Raw genomic sequence first — 18,893 nt, 5'->3', positions numbered from 1 at the left:
AAAACTAAAATTTGTCCTACCCTGAATGGAATAATTTTGTAAGTTGTGTAAATTGAGTTATATACTGTATAAACGTAAGTTTCTAATTTATTATTTTGGTATTTAAATATTACAAATAAAGTTGTATGTCCTTGATAACCCATCTTAGTCTAATAATTATTTTTTTCTTATACAACTTGCTAAGGAAAAGCAGCTGTTCATAATTTTTTCCTTTATTTGTTTTTTTTTCTCCCCACAGAAATGGCAGGATATTATTAAGGAAGTCAAGTTTCTACAAAGAATAAAACATCCCAACAGTATAGAATACAAAGGCTGCTATTTACGTGAGCACACAGCATGGGTAGGTATATTCTTTCCCCTTGCTATAATTTTAGTTGGCTGAAATGTTAGTTCTTATTGAGAGGAAGAGCAGCTTTTCCTAGAATCCTAGGCAAAGAAGATAATACAGGTTTTGCAAATTTATTGCAGAGATTTAGCTAACTTTTTATGTACCTGGTAAAATGTTCTCAGACATTTTTAGTAGTATCATTCTTCAAATGGTTTATCAAACATTGGTGAAAGCAGTTCTGTTATTTGAAGATGAAATCTAGCATATCTTTGACATAAATGTAATCTGTTTAACCACAAAGATCTTGTTGAAGTCCTGATGAGTCCTGGTGAAATTTGAACTGGTTATGATTCCTTGGCTGAATAATACTAATGTTAGAGAGTTGAGACACTTTGTTAGAAGAAGTGGGAATTAATTTTGCCCCATTGTTGCCATTCAGGTGATAATGGTAGTAATATTGTAGCAGTGTGGGCATAATAACTGTATCTTTTAAGAGAAAGGCAAATTTTCTTTAAATAAGAATGATTCCTTATTTTGAGTAATTAGTAATTCACAATTAATTTTCATTTTAGTATACTGAACTTAGATTTGTAATCTTGGGTGCATTTTCATCCAGTTTAATTTTGATGGTGGTCGTGGTGGTACTCAAATAAAAGGCTGTGGTTAAAGAAAAACTTTGACCTTTTTTTTTTTTTTAAAGTGACTTTGGGGAGATTACCTCTCTGTCTCTCAAGTTTCTCCATTTGTACAATAAGCATAGTGATAGGGTCTACCTCATAAGGTATTTGTGAGGATTTACCTGGCACATAGAAGAGATGCTCTTCTATGTGCCAGGTCAAGATGCTCAAGATGCTCAACACAGAGCATCGCTCAAGATGCTCTGTGTTTGCGTTAACTGTAACCTAAGCTTTGTTCAGAGAACAGTTTTTTGCTTCCTAGCAATTTTCAGTATCGCTGCATACTATATACTATAGATTAATAGTAACAGCGTATGTATATTCCTTTATAATTTTAGTAGTAGTTATATCTGAAATACACATCTTGTACAAGTAATTGTATGTTGGTAAATGTACCATTAACACTACTTACACATTTGACAAATTACTAAATACATAAATATTCATTTTTTTAAGGTAAATGGTGACTAGGATTTGTTTTGCTTTAAGCTGTCTTCTTGAACTCTTTGGTAAATTTATTTAATCTCAAATAGAATCTTTTTAATAATATATTTTAATGCTTTCATAACTTTTTTTTTTCCCATGTAGCTTGTAATGGAATATTGTTTAGGATCTGCTTCAGATTTACTAGAAGGTAGGTTTCCTTTAATTATTAAGAAAAAATAATATTAGCACAATAAAATGAGAATTCAATGAGAAATTTCTAAAAAATAACGTACAAATTTTTCAGAAAGAATAAAAATCTTAAACTTTTCTATGTTCTCAGCATAATATGCACTGTGGTCATTAAATATTATATAGTAGCATAAAAGTGATTTTTTTCTCTCATTATGACTTTTTTTTTTTTATTCTTTCATTCACCTTAATCTGTTCTTCTATTCACAGTGAAGGTATATGAGAATAAAGGGAGAACATTTATTATTCTTGTTTTTGTAGTCACCAAATAATTGCTTATTTGTTGTCAGGTTAGACAGAATTGGCTGTGAACTATACTTACACAGCTAGGTACAGCTATATACAAGTTGTAAAGTTCAGTAGGCTTATTTTATTATCTTGAGGAGAATATCCCTTCTTGCACACTGTTAGTTTGTAAAAATTGCCCTATATATTAGGTATCTATATTTATTTTTAAAGAAAAATAAAAAGTATTTTCAAATAACTTTTTTTAAGTTCACAAAAAGCCATTACAAGAAGTGGAAATAGCAGCAATTACACATGGTGCTCTCCAGGGATTAGCCTACTTACATTCTCATACCATGATCCATAGGTAAGTAGTTTGAAAATTGTTATATACTAATAAGCAATGACTTGTTGTATTTACCAACCCTGAAACTTACTAACCCTGAAATTTTGTTGGTTATAGCCAAATAAAAGCATTTCTTCTTGTCCATGTTAAGAACAACATACTGGTACACTTGATCTCTCTGTTTAAGATAAGTTTTATCTTTGTCTATACATGATGCCAGACTTTCTGAAGTACAGGCATACATTTTATTGTGCTTTGCTTTATTTCACTTCACAGATATTTTGTTTTTACAAATTGAAAGTCTGTAGCAATCTTGTGTCAAGCAAGTCTTTCAGTGCCATTTTTCTAGCAGCATTTGCTCACTTTATATTTCACATTTTGATAATTCTCACAGTATTTCAAACTTTTTCATCCTTTTTGTTATGGTGATCTGTGATCAGTGATCATTGATGTTACCATTATGATTGTTTTGGCATTGTTTAGCAGTAAAATATTTTTGAATTAAGTTGTGTACATTGTTTTTTAAAGTAAGGCTATTGCACACTAAGTAGCCTACACTGTAGTGTAAACATAACTGTTATATGCACTGAGAGGCCAGAAAATTCATATGACTTGCTTTATTGCATACTCACTTTGTACGGATAGTCTGGAATCAAACCTTAATATCTCTTAGATATTGCCTGTATTGTACGCTTTATAGATTTGTGGTAGAAATTTAATTGTGGAGTCATTTAATTTGGGGAATGGAAAGGACAATAAGGGTTACATAGTCTTATAAGAAACTGCTCTCCCATTTTGTGACTAATTTCTCAAAGTTTACAAAGCCAGATAGATTTAGACTAGAACTAAACCTAGATCTTCTGAATTCCTGGTAAGTGATAATGCCAGATTTATTCCATTCATTCCATGCTCTGGATAAATAAAAGATACTTAATACTTTTTATGCTTTTGAGTATTAATCCTCGATGATCCTTTATAATAAATAGTAACTTTAAGCAATTCTATAATGCATTTTTAGTGTTGATATTAGTTTTGCCTATTTTAGAAGAAAATTAGCATGTTTTGATTATATATGTGAATCAGGGAATGCATATTAAACTTTATAGTAGCATCAGGTCCTAGAGTAAGGTCCAGGAGAAATTTCCATACTAGTAAATAAGTGAATAGAAGATTTGGAATTATAACCTAACTTCTTTGCACTTAGCGGCTTGTGGGATCTTAGTTCCCCTCCAGGAGTAGAACCTGGGCTCACAGCAGTGAAAGCACCAAGTTCTACCCACTGGACCACCAGAGAATTCCCTAAAGTACCCCTTCATTTAAAAAAAGAAATGAATGGAAGGAACATAGATTAATTTATGTTCGCTACAGTACTGTGGTAAGAACTGTACTATAGTAAGTACTTAAGAACTTAGTTTTTCTGTTTTTGAAAGGATAATTGTATGTTATGGTGCTCATTGGACTTACAGTCCCATTTTATAAATATCCGTAATTCTCTACAGTCATGGATATTACATTATCCAAATGTTTGTTTTCATTTCATATTTAGTTAGGAAAACTATCCTAAGGTTTCAAAATGATTGGGGACATGAAATGCTTTTCTTTTTTTTTTTTTCTTTGACATTAAGTAGACTGCTCAGAAATCTTACGGTTGTAAAGGAGTGGTCAGCTATTTAAATTTAATTTTTAAAGCCATTTAAAACCATGTTTGTACCAATAAATAGGACCTCAAATATAGACTTTACACTTTAATCACCTGAATTTCTGTCTTTTATTGCTGTTTTGCCTCCTCTTTTACAAAATTGTTACTTAGTATGAATTTTGTATTTTTTGTGTTCTATTTTAGATCTTAATTAATTCTACCCCAATTGAGAGATTATCCTTGGACTTAATTATCTTGATTTCTCCTTTTCTATTTTATGAATTTTTATTTTATTTTTATCACGCTTTTACACAATCCAGTGAAGGAAAGAGAAATAATTTTTTGTGTTCCTTAAACTCAGAGATATCAAAGCAGGAAATATCCTTCTGACAGAGCCAGGCCAGGTGAAACTTGCTGACTTTGGATCTGCTTCCATGGCATCTCCTGCCAATTCTTTTGTGGGAACGCCATATTGGTAAGAATAATCTTATCTGGATTTAATCCTCATAATTGAAATTGTGTGTGGTTGTATATGGTTGTGCATTTTTTAAAGTGTCTTATCTTTTTCCTGAAAACAAAATGTTATTTTGGACATTTTAAGTTTAAATATTATAGTTAGTTTCAAATACAGATTTGGAGTGCTCCCTTTACATCCCCCAATTTTTAAAATTTGCCTCTTTCTACATTCTTTTCTATTATTTGCATCATGTTGGGTGTGGGGACTTTAATAAAAATTCAAGTGGGGAGAAGCTAGAAATGCTAAGTAGAAATTTTTGTATTTTCTTTTTTTGTTTTTTTTTTTTTTTTTTTTGTATTTTCTTTAGATTTATGTTTACTGTATATCATTGATGTTCATACTAAGAATACCTGAAGACTGGTAGTGGACTTGGAGTTCTCTGGAGTTTTTTTGTTTTTATTTTTATTGTGGAGAATTTTAAAGATACATAATACTTGGCGGAAGTATAACAAACCCTTACATACCAGTCACTCAGCCCAACAATATTATCACATGGTCTGTCCTGCCCTATGCATTCACCTCTCCCTCTCTTCCTCTCCCCCCTAAATTTGAAAGAAATTCTAGACATCATCTAAGTGTGTTACTCAGTTTCTACATCGTGTCTGACTCTTTGCAACCCCATGGACTGCAGCACACTGGGCTCCCCTGTCCCCCATTATCTCCTGGAGTTTGCTCACATTCATGTCCATTGAGTTGGTGACGCTATCTAACCATCTCATGCTGTTGCTCCCTCTCCTTCGTCTTTCCCAGCCTCAGGGTCTAATGAGTTGGATCTTCACGTAAGGTGGCCAAAGCATTGGAGCTTCAGCATCAGTCCTTCCAATGAATATTCAGGGTTGATTTCCTTTAGGATTGACTGATTTGATCTCCTTGCGGTCCAGGGGACTCTCAAGAGTCTTTTCCAGTACCACGATCCAAAAGTATCAATTCTTTGGTGCTCAGCCTTCTTTATGGTCCACCTCTCACATCTGTACATGACTTCTGGAAAAACCATGGTTTTGACAGTACGGACCTTTGTTGGCAAAGTGATGTCTCTGCTTTTTAATAAGCTGTCAGGTTTGTCATAACTTTCCTTTCAAGAAGCAAGCATCTTTTAATCTCATGGTCGCAGTCACCATTCACAGTGATTTTGGAGCCCAAGAAAATAGAATCATCTAATTTTACCCATAAGTAATTTATTATTAATGTCAGCGAATTTGAAGGGAATAATTTTCCAGATCTTCAACTTTCAAATGTATCCTCTTTCTCTGTGTATACTGAAAGTGATGTCTTAGGCCCACTATGTCATCTTTTCACCTGCCTTTCAAATCTCCCTTCTGCTTTATAAAAGAAAGGCTTCTAACCCAACCTGAATATTGCAATGATTCACTGCTCTGGACTGTCAAAGCCTCAAAGCAACACCAGAGGAACATTTTGAGAACATATAGGATCGAGTCAGGACACAAACTCTTGGCAAGTCCTTGTACCTTTCCAGTCATCTGTCTTCTGTTCCTTTTATCCCTTGCTTTTACTTTCTCCCCAGTCATTCCCCTTCCCTTCTTTTGTTCCAGTGTAGAATTTATAACTGTGACATGGTTGTCATGGGGATGCATTAACATGTTATTTGCATTGAATTCAGACTTTCTGGCACAAAGTGATTCTGGTTTAACTGATTGATATGACCATGAAGACTGCCTTTGCTAATTATATTACACAGCAGTGTTTTTAACAAATTGCGTGAACTAATTCTGCAACCCCAAGTTTTGAGTATCTTTAAAGCACATATACTCTGTGTGTATGTGTGGACATATACTGTGCATTATATCCTTTGCAACTGTTTATAAAATTTATATATCAATTCAAAAATGTGCAAGGGATACATAGGTTTTATAAATTCATTGAAGGTAAATAATGAATAAAAAAATTTGAAGACCGCTACTCTAGATGACCAAGAATTTCTTATGTAAAACCCTAGTTTAGATAGAGTGTCCTCTTCTCTAAAAAAAGGGTTCTGTGAGTGAATGATATTTCTTAGTGCTTCCCCTCTTTAGACATCAGTGTATTAAATATTAAAAAGGCCCTCAAACGTTCTGCAATAAAGAACAAATTACTCATTTAATTTTTCCTAACTATAATTTCTCAAACTTACTTCAACATCCTAAAGAACACATTGGAAATACCCTGCTATTGACAATAGAAAGTTTACAATAAAGTGAATATATTTTAAAATTTGTGTATAGTACATTTGGAACACAGGAACTAAGCTCATATTTATATGTCTTTCCACAAATGCACATGGGTACCTGCTACCCACATACACAAGTGTACCTGGTAATAATCTTATTGACACAGTCAGCAACTGTACTTAATACCAAATTACATACGAAGTAAAAGGTAAAGTATCATAGGAACATTAGATCCTAGTTAAAGACAGGAGAAAAGGAAAGCTATCCCCTTTGAATACAGAGTTCCAAGGAATAGCAAGGAGAGATTAAAAAAGCCTTCTTCAGTGATCAGTGCAAAGAAATAGAGGAAAACAATAGAATGGGAAAGACTAGAGATGTCTTCAAGAAAATTAGAGATCCTAAGGGAACATTTCATGCAAAGATGGACAAATAAAGGACAGAAATGGTATGGACCTTACAGAAGCAGAAGATATTAAGAAGAGGTGGCAAGAATACACAGAAGAACTGTACAAAAAAGATCTTCATGACCCAGATAACCATGATGGTGTTATCATTCACCTAGAACCAGACATCTTGGAATGCAAAGTCAAGTGGGCCTTAGGAAGCATTACTACTATCAAAGCTAGTGGAGGTGATGGAATTCCAGTTGAACTATTCCAAATTCTAAAAGATGATGCTGTGAAAGTGCTGCACTCAATATACCAGCAAATTTGGAAAACTCAGCAGTGGCCACAGGACTGGAAAAGGTCAGTTTTCATTCCAGTCCCTAAGAAAGGCAATGCCAAAGAATGTGCCAACTACCGCACAATTGCACTCATCTCACATGCTAGTAAAGTAGTGCTCAAAATTCTCCAGGCCAGGCTTCAACAGTATGTGAACTGTGAACTTCCAGATGTTCAAGCTGTATTTAGAAAAGGCAGAGGAACCAGAGATCAAATTGCCAACATCTGTTGGATCATTGGAAAAGCAAGAGAGTTCCAGAAAAACATCTGCTTTATTGGTTATGCCAAAGCCTTTGACTCTGTGGATCACAACAAACTGTGAAACAAAAGAGATGGGAATACCAGACTACCTGACCCACCTCCTGAGAAATCTGTATGCAGGTTAAGAAGCAACAGTTAGAATTGGACCTGGAACAAAAGACTGGTTCCAAATGGGGAAAGGAATACGTCAAGTCTGTATATTGTCACCCTACTTATTTCACTTATATGCAGAGTACATCATGAGAAATGCTGGGCTGGATGTAGCACAAGCTGGAATCAAGATTGCCGGGAGAAATATCAGTAACCTCGGATATGCAGATGACACCACCCTTATGGCAGAAAGTTAAGAACTGAAGAGCCTCTTGATGAAAGTGAAAGAGGAGAGTGAAAAAGCTGACTTAAAACAGCACTGAAAAAATGAAGATCATGACATCCAGTCCCATCACTCCATGGCAAATCGATGGAGAAACGATGGAAACGGTGAGAGACTTTATTTTCTTGGACTCCAAAATCACTGCAGATGGTGATGGCAGCCATGAAATTAAAAGACACTTGTTCCTTGGAAGCAAAGCTATGACCAACCTAGGCAGCATGTTTAAGAGCAGAGACATTACTTTGCGAACAAAGGTCTGTCTAGTCAAAGCTATGGTTTTTCCAGTAGTCATGTATGGATGTGAGAGTTGGACTGTGAAGAAAGCTGAGTGCCGAAGAATTGATGCTTTTGAACTGTGGTGTTGGAGAAGACTCTTGAGAGTCCCATGGACTGCAAGGAGATCAAACCAGTTAGTCCTAAAGGAAATCAGTCCTGAATATTCATTGGAAGGACTGATGCTGAAGCTGAAGTTCCTATACTTTGGCCACCTGATGCAAAGAACTGACTCATTGGAAAATACCCTGATGCTGTGAAAGATTGAAGGCTGGAGAAGAGGATGACAGAGGATGAGATGGTTGGATGGCATCACCAACTTGATGGACATGAGTTTGAGCAAGCTCTGGGAGTTGGTGATGGACAGGAAAACCTGGCATGCTGCAGTCCAGGGGGTCGCAAAGAGTTGGACAGGATTGAGTGAGTGAACTGAAAGACAGGAATTAGCTTTTTTTTGGCCATGTTGCTCTCTCTGGTCTGGGAGCATGGAGTTTGAACTGAACTGCCAGGGAAGTCCTGTGTTTCATTTTATAACCAAGACACATGTTGGTTGGTTATAAAGTTAATAACTTTGTGATGATTTTAGTTATCAGCTGCCCTAGCCACTTTTATTATGGAACACTATTCTAATCTGAAAGAAGACTGACAAGCTATGGTTAGTCATTGTTGGATAGTGTGACAGATACTTTCTGAAATACATGGAGTGAGCTTGTCATTTCAAGGGAAACAACTGATGGTATTCAGTGCCAGTGATAAAATTCCCTCTTTCAAGCAAAAATCAGATGGAATCTTGAGACCAAAATGTTTGAGAATCACTGGGCTAAAGGATATACAATATTCGAACCCGCAAACTTGAACAGATACGGAATACAACCTTGCTCTCAGGCATCCTTCCTTTAGGATGCTGTTACATGATCATGATAGATGGTGAGAATGAGTCTCACACTATACAAGCAAAGTTAAATATTTACCTCACAACCTGTAATGCATTTATTTCTCTTTTTCAAAATTATGTCCAGATGTCTTGCCAGGAATCCACACAAGTGTTCTCCATATAGATAGTCATTACATTTTAAAAGACTAGCATACATTTTTTTTTAACTTTAATTTAAATGACATTTTGTTTTTTTAGGATGGCCCCAGAAGTAATTTTAGCCATGGATGAAGGACAGTATGATGGAAAAGTAGATGTATGGTCTCTCGGTATAACTTGTATTGAATTAGGTAAGCATGTTCTTTATTACTATGTAGTAAGTTTTGATCTGTGTTTTACCTCCATTTCTATACCAAACTACAGCTTTTTATTTTTTATGTTGGTCACTAAAGGGAGCAATATTTTAAAGGTTTCATTTTGGTTATCTGATACATATAAGGTTATGTATATAAGTTGTATATAATATATACATTAGGTTATATATATATTCTATATATAGTGTATATTATATTTGCTCTGTTAAATTAGATCTTAAATAATTTTCCACTGTATAATTGTCTTAATATTAACGAATACTTGTTAAACACTTGATTATATATGTGATTGCTAGATTTGCCATCTACAGATGGTCTCTAAAGCATTTATGAGTTACTTACCTTTACCTGAGGTCCTTACTACTTTGAGTTAAATATGTGAATCTATGTGTCTGCCCACATATTGTAGCAGTTTGATTTTATGCACACATTTTGTTCTGTTGCATATAAATGGAACTATGTTTAAAGCAGTGGACCATCTCATAGCTTATGTCTTATGACCAAGAAATAAATCTTAAAGTGCAAGATTTTCCATAGATGGGTTTATATGTTTGATTACAGTTAATCTGATGAAAAAGACCCCTGGTTTGTTGTTTTGAGGCATGATTATACAATGGTGTTTATAAAAATAAATGTACCACTTTTTCTGATTATAAAAGTATATATTGAGGGTATAAAAGGATTAGAAGGAAAATAAAAGAACTATTAACTACAGTAATTTGTTAATGGAGACACAAGATAGAAAGATGTAAACTGCGACGTGAAAGATACAGAGAAAGTCCAAACCGAACACTAAAGACAGTCATCAGATCACAAAGGGAGGAGAGCAAGAGAAAAGAAAGGAGCAGAGGAATTACAAAACAGCCAGAAACCAGTTAACAAAATGTAATGGGTATATATGCTTATCAGTAATTAATTGTAAGTGAGCTAAATTCTCCAATCAAAAGAAATGACTGAATGGATGAAAAAACAAAACCTGTCTATATATTGCCTACATGAGACTCACTCCAGATGTGAGGGACACATGGAGACTGAAAGTGAGGAATGGAAGAAGATATTCCATGTCAGTAGAAACCAAAAGAATACTGGGGTTCTTGTTCAGTCTCTTAGCTGTGTCCAATTCTTTGCAACCCCATAGACTCCAGCTCGCCAGGCTTCGCTGTCCTTCACCATCTCTCGGAGCTTGCCCAGACTTATCGTCCATTGAGTCAGGGATGCCATCCAACTCTCTTGTCCTCTGTCATCCGCTTTTCCTCCTGCCTTCAATCTTTCCCAGTATCAGGGTTTTTCCTAATGAGTTGGCTCTCACATCAGGTGGCCAAAATATTGGAGCTTTAGCTTCAGCATCAGTCCTTCCAATGAATATTCAGGGTTGATTTCCTTTAGGATTGACTGGTTTGATCTCCATGCAGTCCAAGAGCCTCTCAAGAGTCTTCTCCAACACCATAGTTCAAAAGCCTCGAACAAAATAGACTTTATAAGTATCAGACAAAATAGACTTTAAAACAAAGACTATCAAAGTAGACTTTAAAACAGAGACTGTGGAGGAGGAAATGGCAACCCACTCCAGTATTCTTGCCTGGAAAATTCCATGGACAGGGAAGCTTGGTGGGCTTCAGGCTCTCAAAGATTGTAGGATCTTAGTTCCCTAAACTTCATCCCACAGCTATGAAAGCACCAAGTATTACCACTAGACAGCCAGGGAATTCTTGTCACATCTTAAGATGTCAGTTACCGGAGTGTAAACCTCATCACAGCACCACATTATATACTTGAAAGTTGCAAGAGACTGGTCCTTAAATGTTCTCATCACCAAAAAAGAAATAAGAATTGTGTGATGGGATGGAAGTGTTAGCTAATGCTATGGTGGAAATTGTTTTGCCATATATAAATGTATCCAATCAGCGCATTGCACTCCTTAAATTTATACAATGTTATATATTAATTATGTCTCAATAAAGCTGGAGAAAAAATTTTTTAATTAAAAAAGAGGCTGCAGTAAGAGACAAGAATATTACATAATGACAAAGAGGTCAGTTCAGCAGAGGTTATAACATTTGTAAATATTTATGTACCCATCATAGGATCACCTAAATACATAAAACAATATAAACAGACCAAAAGGGAGAAATCAACAGCCACACAATAATAGTAGCATAGATGCACAAATCCTCAACAAAATATTAGCTAACTGGATGCAACGATACAGTAAAGGATCATACACCATGATCAAGTGGGATTTATTCCAAGGATGAAGGATGGTTCAAAATCCACAAATCAATCAGTATGAGACATCACAATAACAAAATGAAAGATAAAAATCATACAGTGATCTCAATAGATGCAGAAAAAATCTTTAGACAAAATTCAACATCAATTTTGATTACCTTAAGGTAATTATTTAAGTGGTCAGTGAATACCATCAATAATGGAACCATTTGAAATTATATATCATCTCATATCATCTCATAGTATAAATTTGAAAAATATATTATTTACTTTTGTGATATTTCTATCAAAGTTGTATGACCCAAATTTAATCTTTAGAACCAACCAGAATTGAGGGGTATTGAAAAGTCTTCTATACTTCAAAATAATCAAGGTAATGACTTCAGCTGTCACCTTGAGTCTGGATAAAGAAAGGGAAATTCAACCCAAAATAAGCATAACAAAGAATAAAAATATCAAAGCAGAAATCAGCTAAATAGAAGCAGAGAAGCAGTAGAGAACATCGGTGAAACTAAAAACTACTTCTTTGAGAAAATTAATAAAATTGATAAACCTCTAGTCAAACTGATCAGGAAAAGAAGAGAGAAGACACAAAGCACTATCAGAAATAAGATATGACATCACTACAGGTATTAAAAGAATCATAAGGAAATACTGTGAACAACTTTATGTTAATAAATGTAACAACTTAGATAAAATAGTTTCCTTGAAGGATACAAATGACCAAAGGACACTTTTGCTACTGAGGACATTATTGGGATACTTGATTGAAACTTGAATGGGATTTGAGGATGAGATGATAGTCATGTATCAGTGTTAATGGTCTAATTTAGTGGATGTGTTAGTTTTTTTTAGTAGAGTATGTTTCAGAAAATAAACACTAAAGTATTTAGGAATGGTGGAGCATCTGGCCAGCAATTTACTGCACATTGATTGACTTTAAAAAATTCTTTGAACTCTACTTGAAGTTTAAAATTATTTAAAAAATAACAAAAAATAGTACTTGTGTGTCCCTGTTTAACAGGCATATATTTTAACAGGAAAGTTTTTTTTCTTTTACAGCGGAAAGGAAACCTCCTTTATTTAATATGAATGCAATGAGTGCCTTATATCACATAGCCCAAAATGAATCCCCTACACTACAGTCTAACGAATGGTAAGTATTGCTAAGAGATATATTACTCAACATTGTATAAATTAAATGCTTTTTCATAATGTTATCAAAGTGATTTCATTTCAATTAGGTAAAATGTATTACTGAAAAATTATTAAAATAGGTTCTATCATGTTAATCCTTTATTATGTGTGCTTTTCTTAGCAGATATATGACTCAGTTCAGAAATAAAGGCTAGATTGATACCACATATAAGCAAAAAGTATTTGCTTTTTACAAAAAAATATTTAGTTTTTTGAACTTCAGAAACACATATAACCCTGATTATATAATAAATAGCATGATTTAAACATAGTATTTTACAACTGAAATATAGATTGCCACAACCTGTAGTGATGTTCAATTGGGGAATGGCTTATAATTTATATAGCATATGAAATAGGTAAAACAGTTTGATTTATCAGAATTACCAGATAAATTCATAACTTTGAAATCATTCTAATTGTCATTATGACATTTATTATTCAAATTGCTTAATGTTTTTCTCTCCTATTGCTTCCTTGATTTGAAAAATTAAGTTCATTAGTGTAAAAAGCTTATAGAGACCTGATTTACAGTTTTTAAAAACCAGGATTTCATCAGTGATAGAAAATTTTAGTGGGAAATTAATTCCTCATGGGTATCAAACATTTGAAAAATTCTAAGGAAATAAACAGCATATTTAATAAATATTGTAAAGTTCAAAATAGATGCATTAGTTGCCAATAATTTAATAATTAAATAATTTAATTATTGGAATTTAATAAATTATTAAATAATAAATTGATAATAAATAATTTAATGGGCCAATGATAAGGCTTAACTAACATATTCATAGGTCTTAAGTAAATACACATAAAAGGAATCTTTTGGGACCGAGTTTAGTATTATGATACATATAAATAATGAATTGAACACAGATTGTCTACACGCTGTGTTTGATACTTCAGGGATTCGAAAGAGAATTTCTTTTTTGCCTATAAGGAATTTAAAATCTTACTTAGATATTGAAGACGAACACCAGTGGACTAGTAATTACTTAATATTCTTTGAACTCTCATCAGTAACATTATACATTAATAATGGGTTACAGACTTCCAGTGTTTTAAATGTTTAAAAAAGAAATCTCAGCTGGTTTTCTGGATTTAATGGAAGTTATATCCATTTGCTCAGGGATACCAAATACTTAGCTGTATGGAGTACTGCTTCCAAAGCAAATGGAGTAATACTCTGAATCCCACTATACAGAAGATGATCCAAGGGGCAAAGAAGAGAGAGAGGTGGTTTATAGGGAGAAAAATAATAAGAAAGTTATCCTAGATTTGAATGCAAAAAAGAAAATATTGGCTTTTCTAACTTTTCCTCTATATAGAATGCGCTGTGATATTTTAATTGTGGGAGCAGAAATTTAAAATAATCTGTGCAAATTTATCTTTGGAAAATGGTGAAGACTCATTGGCTGCTTTAGATAACTTTTCATAGACATATATGAAATGTATCTATATCTGCTTTTTTTTATCGTTTCATTTCCATCCCCGCTCCCAGCAGTAGGCACATGCTTTGTTTTGCTGGTGTGTTTTTAAAGGAAATAGCAATATGTTCACTTGATACTTTCCTTTACAATAGGTCTGATTATTTTCGCAACTTTGTAGATTCTTGCCTCCAGAAAATCCCTCAAGATCGCCCTACATCAGAGGAACTTTTAAAGGTCAGTTCAATTATACTGTTTTCTACCCCTAAGAAATTTTTTTAATGTGTCATTTTTCTTTGATTTGGAATCAATATTAGGTATGCGCTACTGGTTGTTAACTAAAATACTATGTATTCTATTAAAGTAATATGAAGGAAATAGAAATGATATGTGATATATTTACATAAATATTGTGAGAGAAAAGAGATTTTAAAAGAAATTGTTAAAATGAATATCATATTTTTGTTTCCATTTTGAAAATAAAATTTTCTAACTTAGCAATGAAAAGATTTTTTAAATCGTGTGTACTCTTCAGATTTCACAAAGTTTCATTGCCTCGTTTAAATATGAGATTTATATGCTTCCTGTTCTCAAAAATTTATTATTTCACTTGGCAGTTGACTATTGTATCAATAGCAGTAATAGTGTGTTGAGCTTAATATAGTTCTTAAAACATCTAGATAAAGCAGTGGTAAAATGGGATTTGATTTTCTTTGTGACCCTAAGAAGTCTTACTGGTTTTTCACTATAAAATTTAAATAGCCTATTTTTGCATGAATGTTTTACAGTTTCAAATGGATTAAGTTTATTTTCATCAATGCACCTCAGTTAAAGATACAAAGAAATTGAAAGGTTCTTACATGTATTCAGTAGTATTACTTGAAACTTTAGTGTGTAGAAGAGCAATACTGATTTTCAATAATGCTTGAGGAATTTTAGGCAGTAAGCTCACTCATACTCTAAGAAATGAAAACTTGACTAAATTGGTACTCACAATAGCAACAAAATGTTTGGTATACTTGGGAATTATATTAGTGAAAAATAAGCAAGATCTGTATGTAGAAAACTGGCAGACTTAGAAATATAAGATATGAAGTTGGGATAAGAATATGGAATATTGTATTGATAAATAGTGATACATACCAAGCTAAGGCTCAGGAAAAAGGAAGAATGTGACTTGTTTCTCATACTTGCCCAATAGAGGTGAAAGAAACTCTTTGGGTATAACCCAACCTACCAAGCCCAGGTATTTGGTATTTGGTGATTAGGTTCCAAGTCTGAATATAGTGTTCATTCACCTAGTTGATAGCATATATTGGCACAGCCTTATTGGAAATGATAGGAAGTATCTAGCAAGTGTTTCTTTCCCTTTGGCCTGACATTTCTTTCATGATTCATCATAAAGAAAAAAATAGAAAAAAATTCTAATGAATTTAAAAATTTTTTTAAGAATTCTATGAAGCTATTTATCTCTGAATTAAAAGTTGGAAATAACTGTCCAGAATTAGGGTAATGGAACTTTGGCATAAACCTTTGATGAAATATTCTGTAGGCATTATGTTTACAAATTTGAAATAACAGTCTTATGATAGTGAAGCAGAACCAAATATGGTATAGTTAGAACTCTTTACATAGAGAAGAAGTAAGTTTGGCTAACAAAAAAGGTAAGTGTTACAGAAATTCAGGGGCATCTCATGAAGTCAAGGGCGGAAAGTGTCTTTCTGCAATCTATATATTTATGATCTATAAAACAAAAATCTGTATATAGAAAATTTCTGAAAAGAAACATCAAAATGTAGCAGTGATACTCTAAAGGTGAAATTATTCTTTCAACTTTTCCTTATTTGATAAGGTTAAGTTTTATTCAATGTTAGTAAAAATCACTAATAATATGCCTTTTAATCAACTACTAGTGTTTTATGAAGAGTATTGTTTATGCAATATATAAAGGAACCCAAAATATCCAGGTTTATATTACATAATTCACCAGCAGTAAATACATTTCTCTTGAAACCTAATAAAACTCAGAACTGACATGCCTTTTCTGTGAAATCAACAGTTCTAAGAATATGTAAACCTTTTTTTAGCATTTGTTTAGGGCTGTAATTGGGCTTACTTCTTAGTATTTAATTAAACCCTTTTATCATTTCAACTCTACATTTTTAGTTGACCAAAGTTTATATAAAATGTAGGCACAGAGTAAATATATATAAATAATGATTTTATAAGAAGTCAGAAATATAATAGAATAGCTATAGATTATAGGCATTATCTATGATGATTATTTAGGATAGTAACTCTAGAGTCTAAGAAGGGGCACATGTGTGCATGCTCATTTGTGTCTGACTCTTTGCAACCCCATAGCCTGTAGCCCACTGGGCTCTTCTGTCTGTGGAATTTTCCAGGCGAGAATACTGGAATCGGTTGCCATTTCCTTCTGCAGCTAAGAGAGGTGTACATTTGTATTAATGGAAAAATAGGTTTCAACTTGACTTTTACATTCTTTTATCCAGCACATGTTTGTTCTTCGGGAGCGCCCTGAAACAGTGTTAATAGATCTTATTCAGAGGACAAAAGATGCAGTAAGAGAGCTGGACAATCTGCAGTATCGAAAGATGAAGAAACTCCTGTTCCAGGAGGCACATAATGGACCAGCAGTAGAAGCACAGGAAGAAGAAGAGGTAATTTAGAAATGAATCAATATTGAGCTCTCTTCATCAGCTTCTTTTCTTGTGGAGCTCGTCTTTTACATCATGAATCTCTTATATCAGTGGTTCCCATTTGTGTTTTCTTAACACTGGTCCTGTAAAATCCCATGTGGGAAAAACGGTGTTGTGTTCTTTAAATTCAGTCCCTTTGTTGTGCACATTGGCATATATAGTAAAGCTCAGCAACGTCTTTTATTAAATAAACAAATTCAACTTTGTTTAATTTTGTCCCTTTCAAATTTCTTAGCCACTGAACCCTTTTTTGCCTTATTGTCTCAATTGTGAGAGACATGCTTTTGAAAATATATAAAATTATAGACTCTGGAAGTTACTCACTGACAAGTCATTAGCAAGTTACTAAGCATTCTACTGTATTACCAAGGACATTTCTTTTCAGTTCTGCATAGTTTCATTCCATCTACACAGTTCTGAAATACTTATTTTCAGTTCAGTTCAGTCACTCAGTTGTGTCTGACTCTCTGCGACCCCATGGTCTGCAGCACACCAGGCTTCCCTGTCCTTCACCATCTCCCAGAGTTTGCTCAGACTCATGTCCATTGAGTCAGTGATGCCATCCAACCATCTTATCCTCTGTGGTCCCCTTCTCCTCCTGCCTTCAGTCTTTCCCCAGCATCAGGGTCTTTTCCAAAGAGTTGGCTCTTCTCATCAGGTAGCCAGAGTATTGAAGCTATGTGTAAAGCAAGGCTCAGTGGTTTACTCAGTGTAGGTAGAGGCATATGGGTTCAAATTCAGATAGCTCTCACTCTCAAGGTCAAGTTCTTTTTTTGTTGCTTTTTAGGGAGAATGGAAATACAAATGTGCAATGGATATGTTATAGAACTTTCTCATGTTGAAATATACATATAAAGCTTTTACTATAAGTATTTTCACTTTTCTTTGCTTCTGTCAGAATTCTAGAGCTTTGGTTTGTTTTTTACTGTTTTCCAGTGAGAAATATCATTTTACATTTGGAAACTAGGAGAAGCAGTTACTTTTTTAATAGTGCTGCACAATTACTGAACTGTAAAATGCAAGATTTTCTTAACCAACAGTTTTGGGTTTTTTCATTTTTTAGTTCTTATGATAATCTTTTGAAAATTGCTTTGGGTTACTTTATTGTGGGATATTTTAGATACATGAAATAAAATTTTGAATAAAATAAAGTTTTAAAATTAATAAATTTCTCATGTAGTTAAATCTATAACAGCATCTCTGTTGGGCTAGAGATATGAGAAAAGTTCCTTTGTATATACCATATGTCTATATTAAATTCTCCATATCTTAGAGAATTTTGGTATGGTAACACTACTAAAATGTTGGTCACTTCAGAAAAACATTCTTGTGATTTTATATGTATATGTGTGTGTGTATATATGTATATATAATACATAATTTTTAATTTAAGAAAAATAGGAATTCTTTGGTGGTAGAATTTTTAAGAAAGAAAGAAAAATATACTTACAAAAGACTTCAACAAAAAATAACTAAAAGGAGGTGTTTCTAGGATTTTTTTTTTTTTTTTAAGTTGGGGCTTGTTTTTCTGATTTATTCTTTTCCTACGCCCTGTGGCTTGTGAGATCTTAGTTCCCTGACCAGAGATTGAACCCAGGCCCTCCCTCAGCAGTGAAAGTGCTGGACTCCTAAACCATACCACTAGGGAATTCTCATGGTTGGGGCTTATTTTAACCATGGGAATTATTGAGAAATGAGCAAAATCTCTCTCTATACCCAATGAGATGTGTGGTAAAAATGGATTTCAAAAAATGGCAGACAGTTTAGAGAAAATGCTTTACTTCGGAAGTATTTTGGAAGTATTCCCTCAGGGTGCTGCCTGCCTCCAGGGAGATGACGCCAGGCCAGGAGACCACACGCCTCAGACCTCA

General features: G+C 33.7%; 1 protein-coding gene across 2 annotated transcripts in view; it reads left to right on the top strand.

Moving 5' to 3' along the window:
• Positions 1-18,893, top strand: part of TAOK1 (TAO kinase 1) — a 109,838-nt gene that overhangs the window by 57,607 nt on the left and 33,338 nt on the right. The window contains exons 4-11 of one of the 2 annotated variants that reach the window (XM_070390327.1): positions 239-340; positions 1,594-1,639; positions 2,176-2,272; positions 4,252-4,365; positions 9,334-9,425; positions 12,741-12,834; positions 14,458-14,539; positions 16,816-16,983. In XM_070390327.1, the coding sequence (XP_070246428.1) occupies positions 239-340; positions 1,594-1,639; positions 2,176-2,272; positions 4,252-4,365; positions 9,334-9,425; positions 12,741-12,834; positions 14,458-14,539; positions 16,816-16,983 (795 nt within the window). Of the gene's footprint in view, positions 1-238; positions 341-1,593; positions 1,640-2,175; positions 2,273-4,251; positions 4,366-9,333; positions 9,426-12,740; positions 12,835-14,457; positions 14,540-16,815; positions 16,984-18,893 lie in introns of those variants that run through there. The other variant, XM_070390328.1, reaches the window with a different exon arrangement.

This window comes from Bos mutus, chromosome 19, assembly GCF_027580195.1.
Source record: "Bos mutus isolate GX-2022 chromosome 19, NWIPB_WYAK_1.1, whole genome shotgun sequence".
In the NCBI taxonomy this organism is placed as follows: Eukaryota; Metazoa; Chordata; class Mammalia; order Artiodactyla; family Bovidae; genus Bos; species Bos mutus.
The sequence above is the reverse complement of the archived record's forward strand: the minus strand, read 5'-3'. Positions and strand labels throughout refer to the sequence as shown.